Below are 24,282 nucleotides of genomic sequence, written 5' to 3'. Positions count from 1 at the left end.
TTCCAAACAGCTTCCAGATTCCAAATTAAGAATTCCTCTTATCAATGAAGCTGCGCGCGTTCAACTCGCTTGGGGGGATGTTGACTTTACGCGGGATTTTTACTGTTGGTTGGTGGAGTTTTGGAACTTTTGGTTGGTATTGTTTGTGGCGATCGCCATTATGGCAAACTTGAAAATTTGGTTTTATAGCACCGCCATTATGGCATTTTTACAGTGGTCAACGTTGCCATTTTAAAACCTTCTTCACTTCAGTTAACACCACGTTACAGTTTCATTAAACTCACCCAATATGAAGCCATTATCAGTGGTTTACATCCCGTTTTCTTAAGGTTCGCACCACTCCAGTGCGTTCAAGGAAGAGCTAAACGAGACAAACATTCCGGCTGCTCACTCCCGAGATTCGATAAGCATACTTTCAATTAAAATTTCTGAACTCCACACCGTTAAGCTTTCATTTTTACACTTTTAGTTACTCGCAGTTGCTACAATTGATGCAAAATATCGAGATTTTCCACACCACGTTGACAGCCTGATCTATCTGCAGTGCAGAACGTGTATCAATCTGCATCAACCGCGGAGAAGGAGGAGAGAGATCAATCAAGATGGGAATAAATTAATCCCTCCATTCGTCGAGGGACAAATTAATCGAGCAGCATTCGCCGGTACGAGATCTGATGGCTGATCCATCCGATTGACGACGACGACGATGGTTGTAATTGTCTTGAATCTCGTTGTTGACTTCGTAGGTCTTCAAGAGATTGTAGCTTTAGCTAGTTTGTAGTTTATTAGGTATCGAGAGTCTCGTTGGTTGGTGCAGTTTAGCGAAGAATCGATGGCAATCGTAGTCCATGCCGGTCGATACCGAATGACAGCTATCAATCGTCGGTTTGTCAACACTGGCACCAAGTTGGATCAGGTCGATGCAAGTTGATCCACGACTGGATTGATGGTGTTGTTGTTGTGATTTCTTCAATTACTCCACATTTTAATCTTTTTGATTGAAAATCATTCCCCGCTATCCGCCATGCCGCTGGTTTTCCATAAAACAAAACCTCGCGCGCGACATTTGTCAAACCGCCATAATGGCCGCTAAGCCGATCGTTACTTATGGGTTTCGCCACCACCCCCAATTCCTCTCTGAGTGGACCATTTCCGACACCGCGAAAATAGAAACTCAACACGGCGTAACGAACTCTTCGGGCGGCGGGAGAACAATCGCTGCCATTTTTTAAACCATAGCCCAATTCACACGGATTTATTATTTTTTATTGCCTTATACCCAACCACGGCGGGCGGCCGAGAAGCGGAGCTAAAGAGCCGGCGGATGCAGTGCAGTGTGGTGGAGCGATATCTTTGGCGGTGCTTTTGCACCATCTACCTTATACTACAACGAGTACCGGTGTTGTTGTTGTTGTGGGGTGGTAGTTAGTAGCAGCTATGGCTTAAGCCTAAAACGGTCACTAAACGGATGTAGTGCGTTATGCATGGGACAGTTGGCGTGCAAGCTTTTTATCAACCAAAATATCTTAACTTGATCTGAACATTTGACTAGTCTGAACTTTTTTTCTACAACAATTGTCTATGGAAGTAAATAGTTTGAAGAAACATTTTTAATTTTTTAATAAAAACTAAATTAACGTGAAGACTTTCATCATTACCATGATTTTTCGTTCCAAGAAATAAATTTTGCGCCGCTATCAATATTTTGACAAAATTTCTTCTACAAGTTGTTTAGAATAGTGCCCTACACATGCTGATTCCTTTTGGTAACGATTATCCCATTCCTTGCAAAGTTATAGAAATCATCATTAATCAATGATTGCCAACTAGGACGTCAATGATTGTACCACACAATTATATAAATTTTGAAACACGTTTCATTTAGACCAAAAATTCTTTCAGTGGCTTCAAGAAGGCAACAACCGACACAAGCTGATTCATTTTGGTGCAGAAATTCGTTAAGAGCGAGTTTTTCACCAATGTGTAACAGGTCGTATCGAGGTGCTCCGATTTGGATGAAACTTTCAGCGTTTGTTTGTCTATACATGAGATGAACTCATGCCAAATATGAGCCCTCTACGACAAAAGGAAGTGGGGTAAAACGGGCTTGGAAGTTTGAGGTCGAAAAAACATTAAAAATCTTAAAACAGCTCGCATTTCCGTAAAACTTCATCAATTCCAACTCTCTTAGATGCATTCGAAAGGTCTTTTGAAGCACTTCAAAATGTGCCATAGACATCCAGGATTGGTTTGATTTTTTCTCATAGCTTTTGCAAATTACTGTTAAAAATGGATTTTTTTAAAACCTCAATATCTTTTTCTAACAGCCTCCAACACCCATACTCCCATAGGTCAAAAGATAGGTAATTTTATGGACTATAAGCCTTCGGAAATAACTTTTTGGCCAATCGCAGTTTTTCTCATAGTTTTTCGATTTTTCTATAACAAACATTTTACAACGTTAGTTTTTGCCCTGTAGGCCGCCATAGCGGCATTTTTTGGTCTCAATTTTGTCATATTCGGAATCCTCGGACAATTTCACGTAAGTTAGAAGTATTGGAGTTGTAAATTTGATTGGAAAAAATGCCATTTAAAATGAATTAAAACATTTTGTCGGATTAGGGGTAAAACAGATATTCGCCTGCTTAATACGGCATTTGACGTTTTGATCACAAGGTAAATAAGATCTATTTCTTTTTTTTTTTTTTTTTTTTTCGACCTCAAACTTCAAAGCCCGTTTTACCCCACTTCCCTTTGTCGTAGAGGGCTCATATTTGGCATGAGTTCATCTCATGTATAGACAAACAAACGCTGAAAGTTTCATCCAAATCGGAGCACCTCGATACGACCTCTAGAACAAACCGAGCAATATTTACAAATACTGCCTCTTAACTTGAGTTCAATACAGAGCATTTTGGAGTGATGATCAATTTTCTTCGAACATGATCATCGGCTTCACCTTAAGGGGTTACATACATGTAGAAAATCACAAAATTTCGTATCACAGAAAATTTATTAAATCTACTAATATATGATTTTCATTCACTCCTAAAGGTTTCATTAAGATACTTCATGATTAAAGCTCTGAAAGGCATCATTCCCGAGCGGCCATTTGGCGGCCATCTTTGTTTATAGAAAAACATTAAAATCTGGATTCTGAATGTTTCAATCAAAAAATGACTTTCGTTGTGTTGTTTGTTAAAGCATTTTTCAAATAGTGATTATTTTTTTCATTTCAATCTACTGTTTCTTGACCCTGAATTCAGAACCACCATTGACAGTCATTGCCCCTAGAGTAAGAGACACCTTCTACGACCATAAACTGAGTAAGAAACGATTTAAGGATCCACAGCAACGAACGAAGTCTTCTTATTCCAAAATTGTCAAACTTACGGACCCAATCCTGCAACAACGGGGTTGTAAAATTAGTCAAACTTTGTTGTAAATTACTTTGTGAACAGTACTTTATGGGATAGATAAAAAAAATATTTCGGTAGTACCCGTAATTTTAAAGATAATAAAATGTCTGAAATAAAAATCTGAATGCAAAAGCTCTAGTTCTGTTTTTTTAAATTTTGAAATTAAATATGTCTTTATTGAACATTCTTATAATAATTACATTTCTTTTACATGCTAAGTGATATGGCCTAATGCTCTTCATCTTTGTTGTACTTTTCGTTTAATTATTAACTGATCACATTTATTTTATTTACTTCAAATTGTTTTACATTATTGCATTGAAGCGAATACATTTGGGTAAAAAAGAAAAAAAAACACTTTAACAACTAATCCTAACTTACAACTAAAAAATAAAAAAAATCATTGAAATATTCAAAATCACTAGAACGAGTAAACTACGAACTGTATGCTCCAAGAGTTCTTACTTGTTCTTGGCGAGTTTTGCAACCGCGCAGTGTTGTTGTCAAAAGTTCTTGTGGTGAAAGCAGGTCACTACTGCCTTCATCCGTTGATGATGGTTGGTTTTCCCTCGGTTGCTGACTGAAGCCTGGAGGTGTTGTATTCTCTGCAACTCTTTGCCGCTGATTCAACGGCAATGGCTGCAGATTTGGTACCACTGGTGACGCCAAAGTAGGAAAATCCACGTCCGTGAATGCTGGTGGTGTTCTGCGACGATTTGGTTGGTGGCTCGTCGTCGCTTGCTGCCGATTTTTTACAAACTCAGCACGTTTTGGGCAGCTTCGATTCTTGGTTGAATGGTCACCGCCGCAATTGAAGCATTTGGCTTTAATGTTCTCGTTGATTGTATTGCAAGCTTGAGTTTTGTGCTCACCTCCGCAGGTTGCACAACGACACTTGATGACACAGTTCCTTCCACCACAGTTGATCACGATACTCGATGTCCTTGTTGTGTCTCGTCATCTTGAAGACTTCGATCACGTTCAACTTAAGAGTTTTGAGCTCTTCTTTCAGCACACTCACATCCATGTCGTACAGGCCTCGGAGGACCTGTTTCATGGGGCGTTTACCTGGATCGTCATGGCTGTAGTATTCAATCTTTGTGTTGTTCAGGAAATCCTGAACGTAGTTGTAATCCTTTCTGGTAGGTAGCAGAATTTTGAGTCCATCAGCACACAAGCGAATGGAAGCTCGTAAAGCACCAGATTTGATAAACCCGGTCAGCCACTTGCGCACCGAATCCGAAGACGATGTTTTCACATGGCGAACTGGTTTCCAGACGAATTTTGAGCGTCCTTGCTCAAACTGCCTGTCTTTGCAGGTAGCGCTTCGGCATTCTTTAGCTTCTTCAAATCTGCCGATCCTGCTGGTGAGGACCGCCTCTTTTTCTTGCCGTGAGGCATTTTTGCACTTTTTAAGCACTCCTCAGGAGCTAATATCCAGGAGTACCACACTGATTGGTGGTCCACAAAGGAATGATCTAGTTCTGTTTGTTTAAAGCATAAGCATAAGCATAAGCATAGGTGCCCACCCGCAGTTGCTACTCCGTTATTGACCAGGACCTCCAGAAGTTACATCCACGAGCCGTGGAAGATAAGTGGGTGCTATCTTTCCTCGCTTCGCAACTTCTCAAAGGCCCCTATCATGCTGATCAATACCGGCGCCGGCCACGACCAGTGGTAGGGTCACGGGGAAGTGGATGGGAATGTTAGTCCGATACTTGAGTGATAGAGACCGCCCAATCGACTGCTTCTCCGACAAAGTATCACATGAGTTTTGAGGGGGTTAGTAGATGGGTATGAGGTCAGGATTCACGAGTGGCAGTGATGTGACCATGAGCATTTTGTTTATCGGTTGAAATTTTTAAATCTTAGGCAGCCGGCTGCGGAAAGATAAATAATTGATTATTTAAAAAGTTTGTTTTAATCGAACGCGTGCCAACCGAGCGGTAGTGCTGGACTTATCAGTATATTTTTACTGTTGGTACAATTAAGATAACGCGAGCAAATGTCAAAAATAGTAGATGAGTTAATACTAAAGCTGCCAGTTGAAATAAATTATTACGATCAACGAATATAAACGAAAAGAAAACAGGACACCACGTAACCGATTGTAATGAAATTAAAACAATAACTTAAACGAACTTAACCGGCGGCGTGCCTTCCTATCAACGATGATAAAAGAAGGACTTATAAATTTAAAATATAAAAAGACTCCAAAAAACACGTTGCATAGTAACCGCGAAGTCCCGCTACTCACAATCGAATCCGAAAGATAGCTATCTAGAATTTTAAATATAGTATTAATTCGACCGCGATCCTCCAGAAATTCTTCGTCGGCGTGCCTTCCGATCAACGGTGATGTAAGAAGGGCTTTATTCATTAAAATGATTTTATATCATAAGCCTTAAAACATATTCGTCGGCGTGCCTTCCGATCATCGATGATATAGAAAGGACTTAATCCAGCAATACGACTTGCTTGTCTCGAAAAAAAAAAAGAATTCGGATCGTTTCTATCGAAAACTATGTAAAGAGAACAAAAATAAACTCATTGGCCAACGAACGCGCGAACTAAAAATAAAGAAAAAAGAAGAAGAAGAAGACCAATCACCCCATGCACACAAACAGCGACACAAAAGAGATGAAAACAACACGAATCAGAAGAAATCCAATCACCCCATGTACACAAATAGCGACACAAAAGAGATGGAAAATAACACGAAAAAAAAACAGGACTGCGCGTCCACACAGGCACCGCACTACTGATGCCATTATTTAATTATAATGACCAATCACCCCATGCACTCGAACAGCGACATAAAAGAGACGGAAAATAACACGAAAAAACAGGACTGAGCGTCCACACAGGCACCGCACTACTGATGCCATTATTTATTTATAATGACCAATCACCCCATGCACTCGAACAGCGACACATAAGAGACGGAAAATAACACGAAAAAACAGGACTGAGCGTCCACACAGGCACCGCACTACTGATGCCATTATTTAATTATAATGACCAATCACCCCATGCACTCGAACAGCGACACATAAGAGACGGAAAATAACACGAAAAAACAGGACTGAGCGTCCACACAGGCACCGCACTACTGATCAATGATCTAGTTCTGTTTGTTTTTCTCTAAACACCTAGTTGATTTACAGGTGCCAAGATATCTCGAGATGGGGTGGACCAAATAGGCTAAAATTCGGGGTTAACACAGTCAAGACATATCCCGTGTGCAGGACCGATTTTTAAATTGAGCTTTTTAAAAAAATGCAAACATCAAAAACTGACGATTTTTTTTATGAAAACACAACAATATTTTTTATCTCTTTTTTTAAATAAACTGTTTGAAAACGAACGGTTTAAGAAGCAGTATTTTTAGATTCTGCTCACTTTGTTCTAGAGGTCGTATCGAGGTGCTCCGATTTGGATGAAACTTTCAGCGTTTGTTTGTCTATACATGAGATGAACTCATGCCAAATATGAGCCTTCTACTACAAATGGAAGTGGGGTTAAAACGGGCATTGAAGTTTGAGGTCAATAAAACATATTTTTATATGTACATCCACGATTGGTTTGACTTTTTCTCATAGCTTTTGCAAATTACTGTTAAAAAATGAATTTATTAGTTTTTAACTTTTTATGAAATTATGCTATGGGAGTGTGAAATGTGATTGAAATTAAATAAAACGTCATAATACTTATGTGTCATGAATTCCATAATTTATTTAAATCATATCTTTGGAAACATTGTCCAAATTATAAGTAATCGTTAGTATTGACGGTCGAGATCGGTATGATTGTATAGAATAAATACAATTTTACACGGTTCAAAAAATTAAAACAAGAAAAAAAACAGATCAAAATTAAAGTCAAGTAAGGATAAAACCAATCCACATTTACAGAAATTTACTGTAGTCAAGTCTAAACCCGAGCCACGCCTTGTTCTCGTCAAAGCACCCGTACGGATCCTCCTCGCGCAACTCCTTGTTCACCTCCATCATCACCGTGTCGAAAAGCTTCCGCTTGGTCTGCAAACGTCCCCCTCCGGAGGCCGTCGTCACCACCGTTTCCGGGTGATTCTGCTTCTTGCCCGTCTTTTTAGTCGAGGTTGTCGCCGTTTCCGCCTCCTGGTCCGGGTTGGTGCTGTTGTTGTTGGGGGTGTTTTTGTTGGCGAAGAACTGAGTCCCGCCAGGTTTGGAGCGTTGCAGAAGCTGCTGCTGCTCGAGATCCCCCACCGATTTGTGGCGCTGGCGTTGGCGGTTGGCCGATTGGTTGCCCCCTGTGGTAGCGGCGTTGCTCGGTTTGTCAAAGTATTTGCCGTTGCTTGGCTTGCCGGCTGATCCGGGGACGGGGGAGTTGGCGTTGTTGGCGGTGCCCTTGTGTTTGTTCTTTTGCATCTTTTCCAGCCACTTTTTGAGCCGCTTGACGAAGGGGAGAATCATGAAGAACGAGTTACCGGTCATGCTGAGGTTGTCTTTGACAAAGTTTTCGTTCTTCGTCACCGGCAGCAGGTCGATCGGGAACCATTCGCAGCACTTGATCTCGTTGCGGGTTCGCGGGATGAAGATCGTCGACTGGGGCACTCCGGAAACAAGGTAGAGCCGCGTGTACTGATAGTTGATGACCAGCTCGATGTACTCGGTGGGGACGATCAGGTTCTTGATGTCGTACCCGGTCTCCTCGTAGACTTCGCGAATGGCACAATGCAGAGGTTCCTCGTTTTCGTTGATCTTTCCCTTCGGAAAGCCCCACGAAGACTTGGCCCAGTAGGACTGGACCAGCAGGACCTGCTTCAGATCCTCCGACAAAATGATTGCACCGTACGTCGGCACCGACAGCTTGTACTGCTTCCAATCCTCCAGGATTTTGTCCACATACATCAGATGAGGCTGTAGGAACGGAATGTGCTGCAAAACAAAACAAATCATCCAAAAGATCAACCAAACTTCTCAAACAAACCAAACCTGAAACAGCTGAAAAGCGAACTGCTTTATCCCGAACCGTTCCTTCTGCATCGAGCAGTAAAAGTCCAAGTAGAACCAGTGGGCCAGCTCGATTTGGAAGCAGATCCGGATCAGGTTGTTGCGCTCCTCGACCGGAACGTTGATTATAAACCGGCTGCCCAAATCGTCCAAAATGTCCGTGCCGATGGCGTGCGGCTGGTTGTTGCGTGGCGCTTTGCGATCCTGCTGGACCGCCGCGAGGTACGCCTCCGCTTGGAGGACGGTGGACATTTTGGGGTTTAGCGATGACTTGAACGGAGTTTTACACTAAAAATCTAGCAGCGGATGCTTTTGTTGTTTTGAAAAGCTGATGCGAAGTTTTCGAGACGAAACGAATGACGTTCGGGGGGTGATTCAATGGCTTGTTTACATCAGGGAAGTACTAGAATAAGAAGTTCAGGTAGATAACACGCTGAAATTTATTTGAAGATTTTTTGCTTTGTGTTAACTTTTTCGGAATAAAATAATATCTCTGAAGTTTTTTTTTTTTAAAGGTCCAATAAACCAAATTTCCAGTTTTTTGCTTTTTGGGTGTTTTTAGAACCGCCTTGAGTCAGGGGTATTGAAAAACACCCAAAAAGCAAAAACAGAAAATTTGGTTTATTGGTCCTTTTCAAAAAAAAACTCCAGATCTGGAGTTTTTTTTTGAAAAGGTCCAATAATAAACCAGATTTTCAGTTTTTGCTTTTTGGGTGTTTTTTAATAACCCTAAGACTTTGGCTGCCGATCCCTAAGTTGCTATGGGGTGCACGTTCGATTCCCGCCTTATACTCCTGGCCTTCTATCGGATGGGGAAGTAAAACGTCGGTCCATTTGCGTAAAAGAGGTTATGGGTGACTCACCACACATAACCTTCGGACGCTTAGAGATGAGCAGAAACTTGCAATAGAGACCATAAAAGACCCGGGGATCGTTAAAGTGAATTGCTTTGCTTTTTGTCTTCCTCACCACCTATGAAAATCACTCGAAAATGGAACTTCTTGAATACACCTCCTAGATATACCTTCACGTATACATATCGACTCAGAAATTCTGAGCAAATGTCTGTGGGGATGTGTGTAGAAATGATTTTGTTCCACACGATTATCTCGGAACTGACAGAACCGATTTTGGCCGAGTTAGCCTTTTTTGGTTCGTTTTGGGGTCCCATAAGACCCTATTAAAAATCATTCAGTTTAGTGAAGTATTGAAAATGCTATCGTATTAAAAAGTTTTTCGTGGATACAAAAATAGTGATTTTGCATCTTTTTGCTTACTCGCCAGAGCCGCACAGTATGCGTATCGCCCGGATGCCACATTGATTCAAATGAGAGTCTACCTTTTTTCTGGAAAAAGTCTGTATTAATTATGTCGCTGAATAATTTTGTCTCGATTTAAAAAACTTACACGAACATTAATGTGAAATATACAACTCAAAAGACAAAATTTACTAAAACTTAGTTAAATAAGGAGTTTTTGTTTTTCGCTGTATTTCCAACGAGTCTAAAACATTAAAGATCTGGCAACCCTGTCTCTAGTTCTGACCACTTAAGTGATATTTATGTACTTCTTTGTAGCCGGATCTCACTTAAATGTATATAAACAATGTCCGGATCCATCATCCAACCCATCGTTGGTAAGGTAATGGAAAGACCTTTCCAACGAATCTAAAACATTGAAGATCTGGCAACCCTGTCTCGAGTGCTGCCCACTTAAGTGATATTTATGTACTTCTTTGTAGCCGGATCTCACGAACTGTTTGAGCCTGTAAGTACCACTCACTGAGTGGTGAGCTTTGACAGCCACTTATCCGGAATTATAGATAATCTGGAAATTCTACCCAATTTAGGGTACTTTGTTATTTATTTTATTTTATGAAGTACAGGCTGTTTTCATTATATTGAGGCCTTTAAAAATAATTTCAAGTCTAATTTAAAAAATCTTACTCGCTATAATATTGAAGTCAAAAAATTTTATGTGTGTATGAGAGTGTGAATGAGTTTATTTGTTCTTTTTTCAGCCCAATAAATATTTAAAACCGCGTAAAATCTACAGAATCGGTCGATAGATCCAAATCATATCTCATTGAAAATAATCGTTATAGGATCATTATTAAATAATTAAGTACACGCGTTCTTGATCATTTTGCTGTCGTTTCGTTATTTTGTCAACTGTACCAGTAGATTGTTTTCGGAGCCTTTTATTTGATATTTAATTTTTCATAGGTCCTTCTTTTATCATCGTTGATTGGAAGGAACGCCGCCGGTTTAGTTCGCTTAAGTTATTGTTTTAATTTCATTACAATTGGTTACGTGGTGTCCTGTTTTCTTTACGTTTATTTGTTGTTCGTAAGGAACGTTCCAACAGGCAGTTTTAGTAATAACTCATCAAACTAGCGATTTTATGAAGAATAAAGCGTCATTTATTTACTATTTTTGAAATTTGCTCGCGTTATATAATTTGTGCAAACAGTAAAAATATAATGATAAGCCCATCCCATAGCACTACTGCTCGGTTGGCACGCGTTCGATTAAAAAAACTTTTTAAATAATCAATTATTTATCTTTCCGCAGCCGGCTGCCTAAGATTTAAAATTTCCAACCAATAAACAAAATGCTCATGGTCACATCACTGCCACTCGTGAATCCTGACCTCATACCCATCTACTAACCCCCTCAAAACTCATGTGATACTTTGTCGGAGAAGCAGTCGATTGGGCGGTCTCTATCACTCAAGTATCGGACTAACATTCCCATCCACTTCCCCGTGACCCTACCACTGGTCGTGGCCGGCGCCGGTATTGATCAGCATGATAGGGGCCTTTGAGAAGTTGCGAAGCGAGGAAAGATAGCATCCACTTATCTTCCACGGCTCGTGGATGTAACTTCTGGAGGTCCTGGTCAATAACGGAGTAGCAACTGCGGGTGGGCACCTATGCTTATGCTTATGCTTATGCTTTCTTTGTAGCCGGATCTCACTTAAATGTATGTAAACAATGTCCGGATCCATCATCCAACCCATCGTTGGTAAGGTAATCGAAAGACCTTTCCAACGAGTCTAAAACATTGAAGATCTGGCAACCCTGTCTCAAGCTATGACCACTTATGATGCCACTTATGAGCCCTTGAGTGATATGTGTGTTTTCAGCCATTCCACATCAAACAGGAAGTCTCCAAATCAAAAGTGCTCCGATTTGGCTCAAATTTTGAGTGAGGGTTCTTTGGCCCAAATAATTAGACCCGTTTTTTTTTTTGTCTGGCGATTAGGGTGGTCCTATCCGAAATAGGGTGGTTCATAATGTTGCGATATTCGTCGGTTTTCGCAAAAAAACACATTTTTCTGAACCAATTTTGGAGCACCACAATTCAAAAGAAAGGTTATTAGTTGAGCTTTTTAGGAAAAATATGTTGAGGTCCATAAAAGCTAGCTGAATATTTGAAAAGGTCCTATGAAAATTTCAATTGCCGATTCAAGGTCTCGGGACCAAAGAGCCCATGTCTGAAAATATTTTTCCGGGATTCCTTGTAATATTTTACATAACATATCAATAAATTGCGAATATCCATTAACACGTTTCGGAGATATGATTTTTTTTTAAACATAAAAACCGGGTTTTTCGGGAAAATGACGGAAACAGGTAAAAAGCCACTTTTTTCACTAAAACTGCGATAACTTGAAAATTTCAGCGATGACCTATACATGTTTGGGTACCAAAATTTTCGTAATTGAAAGACGCAACTTTTAGTACCCTGATATGTATAGGTCATCACTGAAATTTTCAAGTTATCGCAGTTTTAGTGAAAAAAGTTAATTTTTACTCGATTTCGTCATTTTTCCGTTTTTGCGTGCGGCGCGTCGAATACCCCAGTTTTTTTACTCTTTGATACTAGTCTTAAACTGGAAATTTGGTTTATTGGACCTTTTAAAAAAAACCTCAAGTATTATTATTCATGTTTTCTCATTTTTTTACCAACATTCTTGTGAACGTTTGCGTACATCTTAAACTACTAAGTCTTAGTCCTGAATATAGACCCTAAATAGGGAGACTGGTCTAAGCTTGCTAAATCGATCTGGCAACGTATGATTTGAGCTTGGCAACACTGATAAGTTTTGCTGGGCGTGAAGGCGAATGCTCGTTTGGATACGTCAAACTCGCGTCTGTTTGGGTACGTCAAATTCACTTCGTCCAGTCTCCCTATTTAGGATCTCTAGTCCTGAACTAGCATAGGGCCGTAGGTTATAAGGTTATTGCCTCGGTTATTGCCCAAAAAATCTTTATTTTTCACTGTGCACACTGCGTCGACCAAACCCACCAAAACATTCTAGTACTCCAACATATTCTGACAGCTCTCACTTCAAGTCGACGTTTAATCTGTGTCTGCACTTGTGTTTACGTCGGGAATCTTTTTTCCTCGCGAAAAAAGGAAGTTAATCGGCTCCGTTTCCGGCTGTGAAACCTCTAGCAGGTTGGAAAAGTGATAATAAAAAGGCTGAACAGAAAATCAAGTGTAACAATCTGCGTTTCGAAGACAACTTTCCAATTTTTCAACTTCAAATTGCTTTTTGCGTCATTGTTCATTTTTTCCTCTTTCGTGGACACCAGTCGACATTCGCTGCAAACGTCAAACTCGAAAGCCTCTTGTTGACAAACTCCGCCACACTTCAGCTGTGTGTGTTGTGGGTTGGTTGGTCCACAAAGCAAAGAGGTGGTCCAGAAGCAAGGAGGGAGTTTGGGGTGGAAAAGTGTAAAGTAATTTTTCTCTTTCGTGTGTGTTTTTTTTTTTCCTGGGTGCAAAATAATCCAGTTCTGCTGCTGCTGGCACACTAGTCTAGCCAGGCCCTGTCTCTTTCTCGCGTGGCCCCCTTGTTCCAACCTTAGTGTGTTTACCCATAAGAAACCAGAAGAGGAGGAAAAAACTCGGAGTGAATGATCTAAGATCTGCCGAATGGTTCAATAATTGATGCACCAGAACAAGCCTCCCGTGCTGCTGGATTGCTAGAGTGTTGCGAAATGTGCCTGTGAAGCAACAAGAAAATAAAGAACGGAAGAATCGGAAAGTCACGTAATTTCCTATCCGCTGCTGACTCTGCGACCAATACTGTCCTCGTCGTTTCACCTGTGGAGAGAGAGCGTTCATTTGCTTGCAGCAGCTGCCCGCGATAAAAGTGTGTCGATATGGCAGACAATAGGTGAGAAAAAAAATAAGTCTTCCTTTCTGCTGCGCGAATGTTTACTTACTCATAAGACCATCCCTCCCCCTCCCCATCGAGACTTGTTGATAACCGAATGCAACTTCTGTTTGTTCTGTTTCAGCTCCACTGCCGGGGACAAGAGCCCGGAGAAAGTGTCCAGCCCCACGGGAAGTACCAGCTCGGCCGGAGGCAGCTGGTGGGGCTCCTGGCTGGACACGGCCAAATCCAAGTCGGCCTCGGTGCTGGAAGCGGTCAAGAATGACCTCACCGAGCTCACGACGGTCGTCAAAACAGAAGCCACCAGTGCCACGGAAGCGCTCGGTCGTTCCCTGAGTCTCACCGAGCCGGACTCCACCGTGGGAGCGATGAAGAAGAGCTTCAGCAGCTTCCTCGGCCAGGTCACCGAAGCTCTCGTTCCATCGCTGGAGGAAGACGAAGAAGCGGAAGAGGTGCTCATCACCGAAGAGGGCGCAGAAACACTGACCGGATTCTATCGCCACCTAGCGGAGCTGCAGTCGATGGACACGACCTATCTGGAGGAGCCGGCGGACGAGCTGAGCGAAAAGTACAAACGCTGGATGGAGGTGGTGGAGCAGGAGCAGTTTACCGAGCCGCGATTGGCACGCCACCTGGCCAGCAGTACCATCCTGAACGAGCAGTACGTGGCGTTGGTGCCGGCCAAGGTTGCGCACATGGACTTTTGGAAGAGGTAAGATCGTGACATGTCTCTTGAAGTTCACATCCGTGTTAGGGAAGCGCTTTTTCGGTGGTTAATTTTATGCATCCTGTGTACTTGACATTCCCGTCCCGTAAAAATCATTGTTGAAATGGTGTAAAGTAAAAATTATGCCATTTCAATTCGTCTGAAGAAAGATATACGTAAGCGTTTGAAATCTTACACGTTATTTGCGACGCAGCCGTGTTTGATTTCGTGAAAAAAAAATTAAAAAAATGTATAAAAATTGAAATTACGAGGGTTCAACATTTGAATGAAAAAAGTGTTTAAAAATGCATTATACACCTGTCCATCAATAGTTTCCAAAATATCAAAGTATTGGCGAAAATTTTATTTTTTGCAAAAATATTTTTTTACGAGAATTTTATAATATTTCAAAACATTTTTAAACAAGCCCAAACATGCTAAATATGATTATCGTGCAGAAAAATGCATCCTCGTTTGTTTTTAGTTGATAAGACATATATTTTTATGAAAATGTTGGAAAAATATATTTTTGCCCCCTGATTTTTCAGACCAATTTTGAAGAGGAGAGGCGACGTAAACTTTGAAAAACTTAGAACTAGAAAAAAATAAATTCATTAAGATATTCAACATTATTAGAACGAGTTAACTACGAACTGCATTTTAAGATGAATGCTCCAAGGATTCTTACTTGTTTCTGGCGAGTTTTGCACCCACGCAGAGTTATTGTCATCTCGATGAAAATGTTGAAAAGTTCTTGTGGTGAAAACAGGTCAATACTGCCTTCACCCGTTGGTGTTGGTTGGTTTTCCCTCGGTTGCTGACTGAAGCCTGGAGGTTTTGTATTCTCTGCAACTTTTTGTCGCTGGTTCCACTGGTGACGCCAAAGCAGGAAAATCCACGTCCGTGAATGCTGGTGGTGTTTTACGACGATTTGGTTGGTGTCTCGTCGTCGCTTGCTGCTGAATTTTTACAAACTCAGCTCGTTTTGGGCAGCTCCGATTCTTGGTAGAATGGTCGCCTCCGCAATTGAAGCATTTGGCTTCGATGTTCTTTTTTTTTTTTCCTTGGATGGCCCACCTCTTACCCATACACAGTTTTTGTAGCATGGAAGGTTTACGAGCAGATATCTTTCGATAATTCGTCGTTCGTGTTTTGAGAGTGTCCTGTAATCTTGACTCTACTTCCGTGTATGCCCATCCATTTCTCTCGTGTCCTATCTCAAGGCGCTCTAACAAATCCTGTGTCGAGTCATTTTATCAATCAGATTGCAGTATTTTTATCCATTTAGGGTATTGGAACCATTTGCTATTCCACGCACATATGAGCCCAGAGGGTTAAACCGCGCCCAGATTCGCGTCACTTTTGAATAAATTTATCATATGCGGCCCAAAGTGATCCCATGCGATGTGTACCGATAATGAAGATGGCCGACCGTCATAACGTGCTCTTCGTCACAGTACCATCGTGGGTCAAACTCCAAACTACTTGCAGCTCCGTTTAAACTCGTTTATGTTGCTCGTCATCTTTGCTGCCTCTGGAAGCTGGTTGTATAGTTTAAAACCTTTGTAAAACAACGAGTTCTGCGTACACACCTTCCTCCAAATCTGCAATCTGATATCGTCAGCTCCTCTAGTGTCGTGCTCATGGATATCCCTTCCGCATACCATGGCTTCCGTCAAGTATTGTGGTGCCATCCTTTCCTTCACACGAAAAACAAAAACAAGTGTGTTGTATTCGATCCGTTGCTTCACCGACATCTACTGCAAACTTTCCAGCATGCTCCGTCTCGGTGTCAGTCTATCACATCTAAGGATGAGCCGCATGATTTTGCTCTGGAGAACTTGCATCCTCTTCATTTGCCGTTGTGTTGCGAAGAACAAGATCGATGAGCAGTAGTCGAAGTGCGGTGCGATCAGCGAGTTGTACAACTGAACCTTTGTCTCTGCTGTCAAGTAACGATTAATCCGACACAAGACGCCAAACTTTCGTCTCGACACGCTCCACGATTCCTCCATCCATCTGTACGCTCCTTCTGCAATCCTTGGTCTGCCGTGTTGTCACCAACATGCACTTTGTCTTCGTAATGTTCAGCTACAGTTTTTTTCCAATTTAACCATTCTGAGAACCCGCCCAGCTCTTCGTTCATTATATCAAAACACTCATCGAAGCTGTCACCAACAACAAGTAGTACCGTGTCATCGGCGAACAGGTTTACCTGTACTCTCTTCAGCGCCTGTTTGATGTCGTTTATGTAGAGGATAAATAATAGTGGCCCTACACAGAAAAAAATATGTAAATTTACACAGCACGTAATTACTGTTTCTTATGTAAACTCACTCAATGTAATGTTGAAATATGATGTAAAGAGTAAAAAGTCATGGAAATTACTCCAATGTAAATCTAAATCTAATGTAAATCATGAATCTAATGGAAACGTTGAGCATGGAAACTCAAATCTGATGAATTTCTACCCGTGTCCGGCTTCCTGTAAATTCCTATTTAATGTAAATCATATATCCAATGTATTTCTGCCAAACGTTGACTTCAAAACTACCCGAACTAAAAATAGTTATATTTGGTTCTCTTTCTATCGCTCTCATATTTCGCTTGTCCACTGCCTGAGCCTCGACCTGAACAAGTTGATGCTTTAGCCGCTCGTTTATAAAATGCGAAGATGGCTCAGTCGGCAGCGGGTAGCAGCAGTAACACCGAACATCCTACCCGTCGTCCGTTCGATTCCAGTCCAGCGTTATTCCACTTGGCCGTCGACGAGAAAGCGTCCCCTACCTGTGAAACAACTTTTTAAAATCCGAATTTCCTTTTGCTGCCCGCTTCAATCATTTTAAAATAGAACATAGGCCACACCCTTTTCCTACTGCGAACCAAGTCGAGCTTCTCATTCCCATTGGCCAATCAGAATTAGTTGATTTGAACTAATGTAAATTCCAAAAGTAATGTAAATTCCAAAACTAATGTAAATTTTCAAAACTAATGTAAATTTCCAATGAATCTAATGTAAATTTCCAATGAACCTAATGTAAATATACATCATTTATCATGATACCTTTTGGTACATGATAAATAATGTAAATTTACAGGAATATTTTTTTCTGTGTAGCACGCTTCCTTGTGGAACTCCAAGATCCACTGCTGTTTCCGCTGAGACTGCGTCGTTGTACCTCGTGACCTGCTTCCGGTTTTCTAGGTAACTGCAGAACCATTTCAAGACCGTTCCACGAATCCCGCCGAGGGGGACGTCACTTCCGCGCTAACCGAGCGATAAAGCTTCCTTTTCAAACCTTTGCAGCGTTCACTTTCTCCTTTCCGTTTTAACTTGCTTTAACGCGCTTTAACCGCGATAACTTGCTTTTTGGCTTATCTTTTCTTGCATTCTCGCATCACACTGCTCGATTTTTTTGACAGCGAGAACTGTCAAGAGCAAATGACAGTTCTCGTTGTCAAATTAGTCGAGCAGTTTGCTTTTCTGAATTTTTCTCCGTCACCCGGACGGATGGGGGGTAAAAAACGGTGGCGCCCGGAGTGGAGGAAGCATTCTTGCCGCGTTGTGCTGGTCAAAAGGGACACTAGCGGCCAGCTCTAGCGAGTTGGTAGCTTCCGGATGGACACTCATGAAAACGGGAGTGTTCCGGGTTGCACGATGGGACCGGCGTTGGGTGCAAAGGGTCTGCCAACGATGCTGTACGATTATGAATCTGCTGAGGGGGAAACTGGGGGGCGGCAAGGTCACACGAAAGGTGTTGAGGCCACTGATGGTGTGGGTTCTGGTCGATTCACACGGTGCCAAAAAATCCGTCTGAGCTGGATTAGTAGTAGCAATATCCAAACACGGGTCGGATGTCCTGTCAAAGCACCAACACAACCAAGCAGATACACCAGAAGATCCACGGTAGAGGAAGCGTCTGCATCGAGCTGCCGGAAGTGGTTTAACGTACGCTGGGATTGTCTTTACAGAGAAGAAAATTGTAACAAGCCGTGGCTTGGTTTTCGTTATCATTTTTTATTATTTCAAAATGGCTTTACATTCAATAAACTGCCGTTCTACGCATAATTGTCCCATGTCAGTTTTGGACGATTTTGACTTTATGACATTTTTAGGTTTAGTTTGATGGGTACTTTAAGAAAAACACATAAAATCTGGTACTTTGTTCGGAAACTCATTAAAAACAACACCAAGTCTGTTTGTCCCATCGTCAAACTTCTACGCATAATTGTCCCACCAAGTATTTTCTTACACGGAATCATTAGTTTTACTAAGCATTATGTCTTGTTTACCTGTTGTATAGCAAGAGAATCACAAATAAGGGTGATAAACTGCTAACGGGGGCGATTAGGGACACATAAGGCGAATAGGAACCCACGGGACAATTATGCGTAGAAACACAGAAATCGATCGAAAAATTTCAATCGCGTTTTTCTCAGTTCCACTTTTTTGAACATGGGACAATTATGCGTAGAACGGCAGTAAAGTATTCAAAACTATTCTAGTAGTCGTCATCTTTGCCCCCCAAGCGGCGGGCAGAAGCGGCGGCTTTTAACCGCAGCATTTAGACCTGCAAAGCTAATAAGCGTTGAAATAAAAAGTCCTCCGAAACTCCACCTAGAACTTTATTACTCTTCTTCTCGCCAAATGTGTCAAACTGTGGCGCATTTTCCATTTTCCTGAATTGACCTGTCCACTCCGACGGCACCGGTTTCCCTTATAGGTTACAGCAGAACTCGCCTATGTTGTGGTCCAGACAAGCCACACTCTAAGCCGCTCGTCGGCGTCATTTTTTAGGAGCTAGTTTGCTTAAACACCCGGAAAAAACATCAAACGGCACCGTCCACTGTGCCGTCGGTTTCGTTGGACACTTCTCCCTACAGCCGCCGCCTTAAACTCACGGTTCTCCTCTCGCAGCTCATTGTTGGAATTGGTTAGAAAATACACTTCCCGGGGAGTCGCACCAAAATGCCCAGATGTGGTGCTTTCCATCGATTGATTGCTAAGATCTGAAAAAACATCAAATTAAAACTCAAACTCACCCGCTGAAAAGAAAACTTACACTTGAACTTTTTCTCCCCAAGTTGCAGCTTGCCGGTCACTTTCGGGTCCAGTTGCTGCTTGTCTCGTTGTAGCAAAACGCCGGCGCCGGTCATCCCATCGGAGTAAAGTTTTCCGACCTTTGACCAAAAAAAATCGTGACCTGCTTTGTTTTTGTTTCCTTTCTGCGGAAACTGCTTGAAAACTTATCAAAACAAATACCGAGTTGCCAAACTTGATCGAAAAACTGCTCGAGCTATGACAGCAGGGATGCAAGATCGTTTTCGCTTTGTTCAAAGGTCGAGCAGACGATGACCGCTTTAACTCGCTTTAACGCGCGTTAACTTGCGATAACTTGCTCGGCACGATGAGTAGCGTTGATGCTTTTCGAGCTCGTTTTTGTGCGTTTTAGTGTGTTATCGCAGAGTGACGTCCCCCTCGAATCCCGCTTTTCTTCAGCACACGTATCAATTTAGTCCGGTCAATGGTCTCGAAGGCCCGCTTCAAATCTATGAAGACTGACAGAACAATATTTCCTTTTTCAATGCACTGTTTCCACTTCAGCAACAGGAGATTCAGCGCCGACTCGCACCCCTGAGAATGAAGAGAAGAGAAACCCCGTTGTGCGATGTTTCAGGTACATCCACAGCAGTTGACTCAACATACTGCGAATCAAAACAATACCGTCTACAATCACAAATTACTTCCCTTTCCCACATTGTCGCGCCCCTTTCTTTTAGCCGTCTCGACTCTGACCCGCGGTGGTCAAAGGTTTACGATCCGTTTCCACAGGCCACCAGTTAGGTCATCATGAAAACCAAGCCAACGTGGAGGTAAGAAAATAGGACACTCGCAAGGAATCAGAGCTATACTGTTCTGATCAAGATAATTCGGATGATCTAACAGAACTACGGATGTAGTTAGTTACGCTCCTTCCAGGATGTTCCTTACGCTTACGTGGACGTCAACCGAAGAGCACGCAACAAGGTCAATGCCATTGCATGCTCTTAGGTATCAATCCTTGGCCTGCTTTAAACGTTATCTTTGTAAACGTATAACATGTACCCTAAAACAAGTCGAAAACCCGAATATGAGCTTTTACGGTAAAAATTAAGTATTAAAAAAAACCGGTGCGTACCTTTGCCCCGTGCTTACTTTTGCTTCGTACTACTCTATATTGGATATCCCACAAATATAATTTGATTTCATCTCCACCTCAACAGATACCTGTTCAAGAAGGCCCTGCTAGAGGACGCCATCGCCAACGCCGAGCAGGCCGAACGGAAGGCCAAAGCGGCGGTCGCCTCCACCGAGACTGTGACCCCCGCTACCGTAATCGTCCAGACCGACCAGCCCAAGCGGACCATCGAGGAAGGTGGGGATGATCAGTAGATCTACTTAATTTGGGAATAAATTTTTATATTTTTTTATGATGAGAGATTTTCAAATTATTCAAGCTATCCGAGAGCGCTAACCCAAACCATTTTCAGAGCTCATCCCGGACGACATTGCCTGGGCCGAGGTGCCGGAGTTTGACGCCTCGAACATGGAGCTTTCCGAGGAGGAGCAGGCTCGCCTGCTCGAGGAGTACGAACAGGAAATTAAGGAACGCGAGAAGGCGATCGCATCCGGCCAGATGGACTCCGTTGACGAAGCCCTGCTCATCCAGTCGGACATCGAAAAGACTCCCCAGAAGACGCCGGTGGCCAAGGCCGCCACGAAGGCTGCCAAGGGTTCGCCCAGCTCGGCCGCAACAACGAAGAAATCATCGTCCACAAACCAACAACAACCACAAAGTGCTAGCAACAAAACCGCAAACCAAAAATCGTCCGCGCAGCAAAAGGGAGGAAATTCGGCGACGAAAAATGCCGGAAGTAGAACCGGAACGACCGCCACCGCCGCGACAAATTCCAAGCAAAAGACTCCTGCCAAAAAGCAGCAACCGCAAAATGAGTTAAAGATTGAGAAGAACCACTTCACCAAGGACGACGTGTCCTCGTCGAATTCGGACGAAAGCTGGGAGAAGGAGTTTGATCTGGAATGAGGTGGATGGAGCGCGGTTTCTTTCGGCATTCTCTAGAATTACGGCGCAGAATTGTGATCGATTCCTCTCTTTACAAACTGAACAGAACAGAAGCAAATCTATATATTTCGTAATGTACTAGCCGTTTTCCTGTTCACAACCCACACAGTCCTTTGAGCGCGCATTTTAACAAGAAAAAAAAAACGAAGAATCACAACTGCTCTAAATTTAACTAGAAACAAAAAAAACTCTTTCTCACTTTCGTTGTTGGAGGGCTGAGCAAAAGAAAAGCGAGTTTGGCAAGGAGAAAATGAGAGTCTTTACAAATAATTTTCCGTTTTGTAAATTTTAAAACACACGACAACAAAACAACAACAACAACAAACAATGAAAATATCTTAAATCCAATTTAAGCTGTTAATTATTCGTAGGCAAAAGTGTAATAACAACTATGCGTCTTTACTTTATCCTTTTTTGTTTTATACATATACGATTATAAATATATTCATATTATATTATATTTACTTTAACCTCCCCCGCGATAAAGCAAATAAAAAAGAAGAAAGAAAACAATAGAAAACAATTATAGAAACAGCATCGTTTTGAGGGTGTGACAAAAGAGAAGAAAAAAAGTCTCGGGATGATCTGCAGCACCTTTTACTGGTGAAGAAACGACGATGGACTTGGACTCGTGAGTGTTTTCGTCTGAGATAAATTATACTATACATAGTAGAGAATGATTTTAGTGTAAAATAAAACAGCAGCAGCAGCAACATAAAGCAGCGTTTTGCGTTTCGGTTCTTCTCACTGGGTAGCGAATGGATAGTGAAGAAACATAAAAACAAGGTTAAGATGAAGCACGGAAAAATGCAACAACAAAAAAAAACAAGGCAAAATTATCGCTGTCATTATACTATACTGTAAGCATAAAGAATAAACGATAATGAAAATTATTTTATTACTAATTCAATAAAAAGTGCAAGCTTGTTTTGTTCCTTCGAAACGCGCCGAATGACATTGTTACCAGGGTTGTTAAAACATCAAAATATCACCTCTCAGCAACTACAATTCTCTCGCCTGAATATTCATGCCTCAAATACAACTGCTCTTCTCTCTTCATTGAAACTCTCAGCGCCGAACATAGCCGAACACGTTTTTGTGTTTATCCACTCGCGATTGACATTTTCCTTTTCTCTCTCATTCTCGCTTCCACGATCATCCTACCGCAACAGCGTTGAACCACAAAAGCCGCCACAAAACCAATTTTGCAAACGCAGTTTGAAGGGGCGTCATGCGTGGTCGGCTCATAATCGCCATCTCGCGTTCTCTCATTGCATTTTTCGGAGAGGTTGAGAGACTCAGCGGTGAGAGCGCATAGTCGAGGAAAAGGGAAGGAGTGATAGAGAGAGAATGACATCGCTGGGAATCACGAGACACAAGAAGAGATCTCACAAGCTATAGTGACGGCCGCTATACTCTCGGATATTTTTGGAGCAGAGATAATCTATTGATAGCTTTTCTATCACTCTTTTGCAACACAATTTGTTACTAATGTGCGATCACGAACATTCAATATTAGACCCTTTTTAAAATGTTAGTCTTGGTTTAAAATTTTTGAAAATATTTTTTTTCGAAAAGATCGTAAAATTTTACGAATGTTTCATATTTTAACATTGTTAATCATCGGACCATTAGTTGCTGAGATATCGACATAAGAAAATCGTGGGTTGTTTGGGTGAGACTTAGAAAACATCAAATTTCCTGTTTTTTAACCTTTGCATGGCAATATCTTAGCAACTAAGGGCCGTATCAACAAAGTTCAAAAAAGCAAAATATAGAGAATTTTCTCAGCTTTTCAAAATATTTTTTTCGAAGGTGAGCAAACATGTGCACTTATTTAAAAAAAAAAAAATGAAAAACTGCGACTATTTTCAAAAAAATCTCCTAAAATGGATTTAACTTGAAAACGATGCACTTTATCAAAATTTCACTGAAGTACTTATTGATTGAAAATTTAATTTTACATCGAAAAATGAAGTTGAAAAATGTTTGCGACCAATATTTCGATTTTTTTTTTATCGATATCAGTATTAATTCAAAAATTCATAACTTGGTCAAAGATTTTTTTGCACAAACTGGAAATTTCTGAAAAGTTGGCATTTGGTGTCTTCTAAAAACATATCAAAAAATTTAAAAAATTGTGATTTTTTGCAAATCAAGTTTTAGTGACAAAAAGTTAAATGAAAAATCACATTTTTTTTACCATGTATCATTTTTTTTTCCACCCGTGTGGATCAATCGGACCGCGCACTGCACTCACAATCCAGAGGTCGCCGGTTCGAATCCCACGGCGGGCGCTCTAAAATTCTTTGTGTAAATATGGGTATTCGGCGCCGTCGCTCCGTGCCATACTTTCATACACTTAGGAGCCCAGGGCGGCGAAGTCCTTGTAGATAAAAAAGAAGACACTAGTGGTTGGTACTAGCAATGGTGGCCGACAGCTATAAAGTCAACTTCGTTTTTTTTTTTAATTTTTTTCCATTATTTATAGATTATATTGGTGTGTGGTGTGTAGGGGAATCGTTTGGGAAGGAATTGTTGTATTGTATAGTAAACAAGCCTTACCCGACAAACTTCGTTCTGCCTTTTTTTCGTTTGTTGACGTTTTTGATTTTTTGCTTATTCAGCCTCCTGTGATCAAAATATGATTTTACGTAACTTTCTTCATACAATTTGTCGATGCCCCGGAATCGGTTCCAGAGGGGCCAAAGTGCCAATCAGTTTGCGTAAGAACCTTCCTTGGGCTTATACGAACCCAACGCAACAAAAAGCTCCTCGATCCGACGCTCCGTATCGAACTGATTCGCGTTCGAACAAAACCGTCGAAATTTTATATATATATAGATGAC

General features: G+C 41.5%; 2 protein-coding genes across 2 annotated transcripts; one reads left to right on the top strand and one right to left on the bottom strand.

Annotated features, from left to right (window-relative positions):
• Positions 1–7,129: 7,129 nt before the first annotated feature.
• Positions 7,130–8,753, bottom strand: LOC120420398 (m7GpppN-mRNA hydrolase). Its single transcript, XM_039583408.2, has 2 exons — positions 8,396–8,753; positions 7,130–8,338 (listed from the first exon to the last, which is right to left on the bottom strand). Exons 1-2 carry the CDS (start codon positions 8,663–8,665, stop codon positions 7,328–7,330), a joined length of 1,281 nt encoding a protein of 426 aa, XP_039439342.1. The 5' UTR covers positions 8,666–8,753; the 3' UTR covers positions 7,130–7,327.
• Positions 8,754–12,801: 4,048 nt separating this feature from the next.
• LOC120420381 (BSD domain-containing protein 1-A-like) lies at positions 12,802–22,131 on the top strand. The gene is made up of 4 exons (XM_039583395.2): positions 12,802–13,603; positions 13,728–14,315; positions 20,574–20,725; positions 20,841–22,131. The coding sequence occupies exons 1-4, from the start codon at positions 13,590–13,592 to the stop codon at positions 21,392–21,394; spliced, it is 1,308 nt and encodes a 435-aa protein (XP_039439329.1). The 5' UTR covers positions 12,802–13,589; the 3' UTR covers positions 21,395–22,131.
• The last annotated feature ends 2,151 nt before the right edge of the window (positions 22,132–24,282 follow it).

This window comes from Culex pipiens, chromosome 2 (genome assembly GCF_016801865.2).
Source record: "Culex pipiens pallens isolate TS chromosome 2, TS_CPP_V2, whole genome shotgun sequence".
Taxonomy (NCBI): domain Eukaryota; kingdom Metazoa; phylum Arthropoda; class Insecta; order Diptera; family Culicidae; genus Culex; species Culex pipiens.
Note: the sequence above shows the minus strand (reverse complement) of the source record. Positions and strands in the feature narration are given on the sequence as shown.

What these genes read in the sequence shown, in the direction of transcription:
- LOC120420398 (XM_039583408.2), bottom strand. Translation starts at nt 8,665, where the DNA reads ATGTCCACCGTCCTCCAAGCGGAGGCGTACCTCGCGGCGGTCCAGCAG. An exon ending in TCGCTTTTCAGCTGTTTCAG is followed by an intron (nt 8,339 to 8,395) that starts GTTTGGTTTGTT and finishes TTTGTTTTGCAG; the next exon opens with CACATTCCGTTCCTACAGCC.
- LOC120420381 (XM_039583395.2), top strand. An exon ending in CACATGGACTTTTGGAAGAG is followed by an intron (nt 14,316 to 20,573) that starts GTAAGATCGTGA and finishes CCACCTCAACAG; the next exon opens with ATACCTGTTCAAGAAGGCCC. An exon ending in CAAGCGGACCATCGAGGAAG is followed by an intron (nt 20,726 to 20,840) that starts GTGGGGATGATC and finishes AACCATTTTCAG; the next exon opens with AGCTCATCCCGGACGACATT.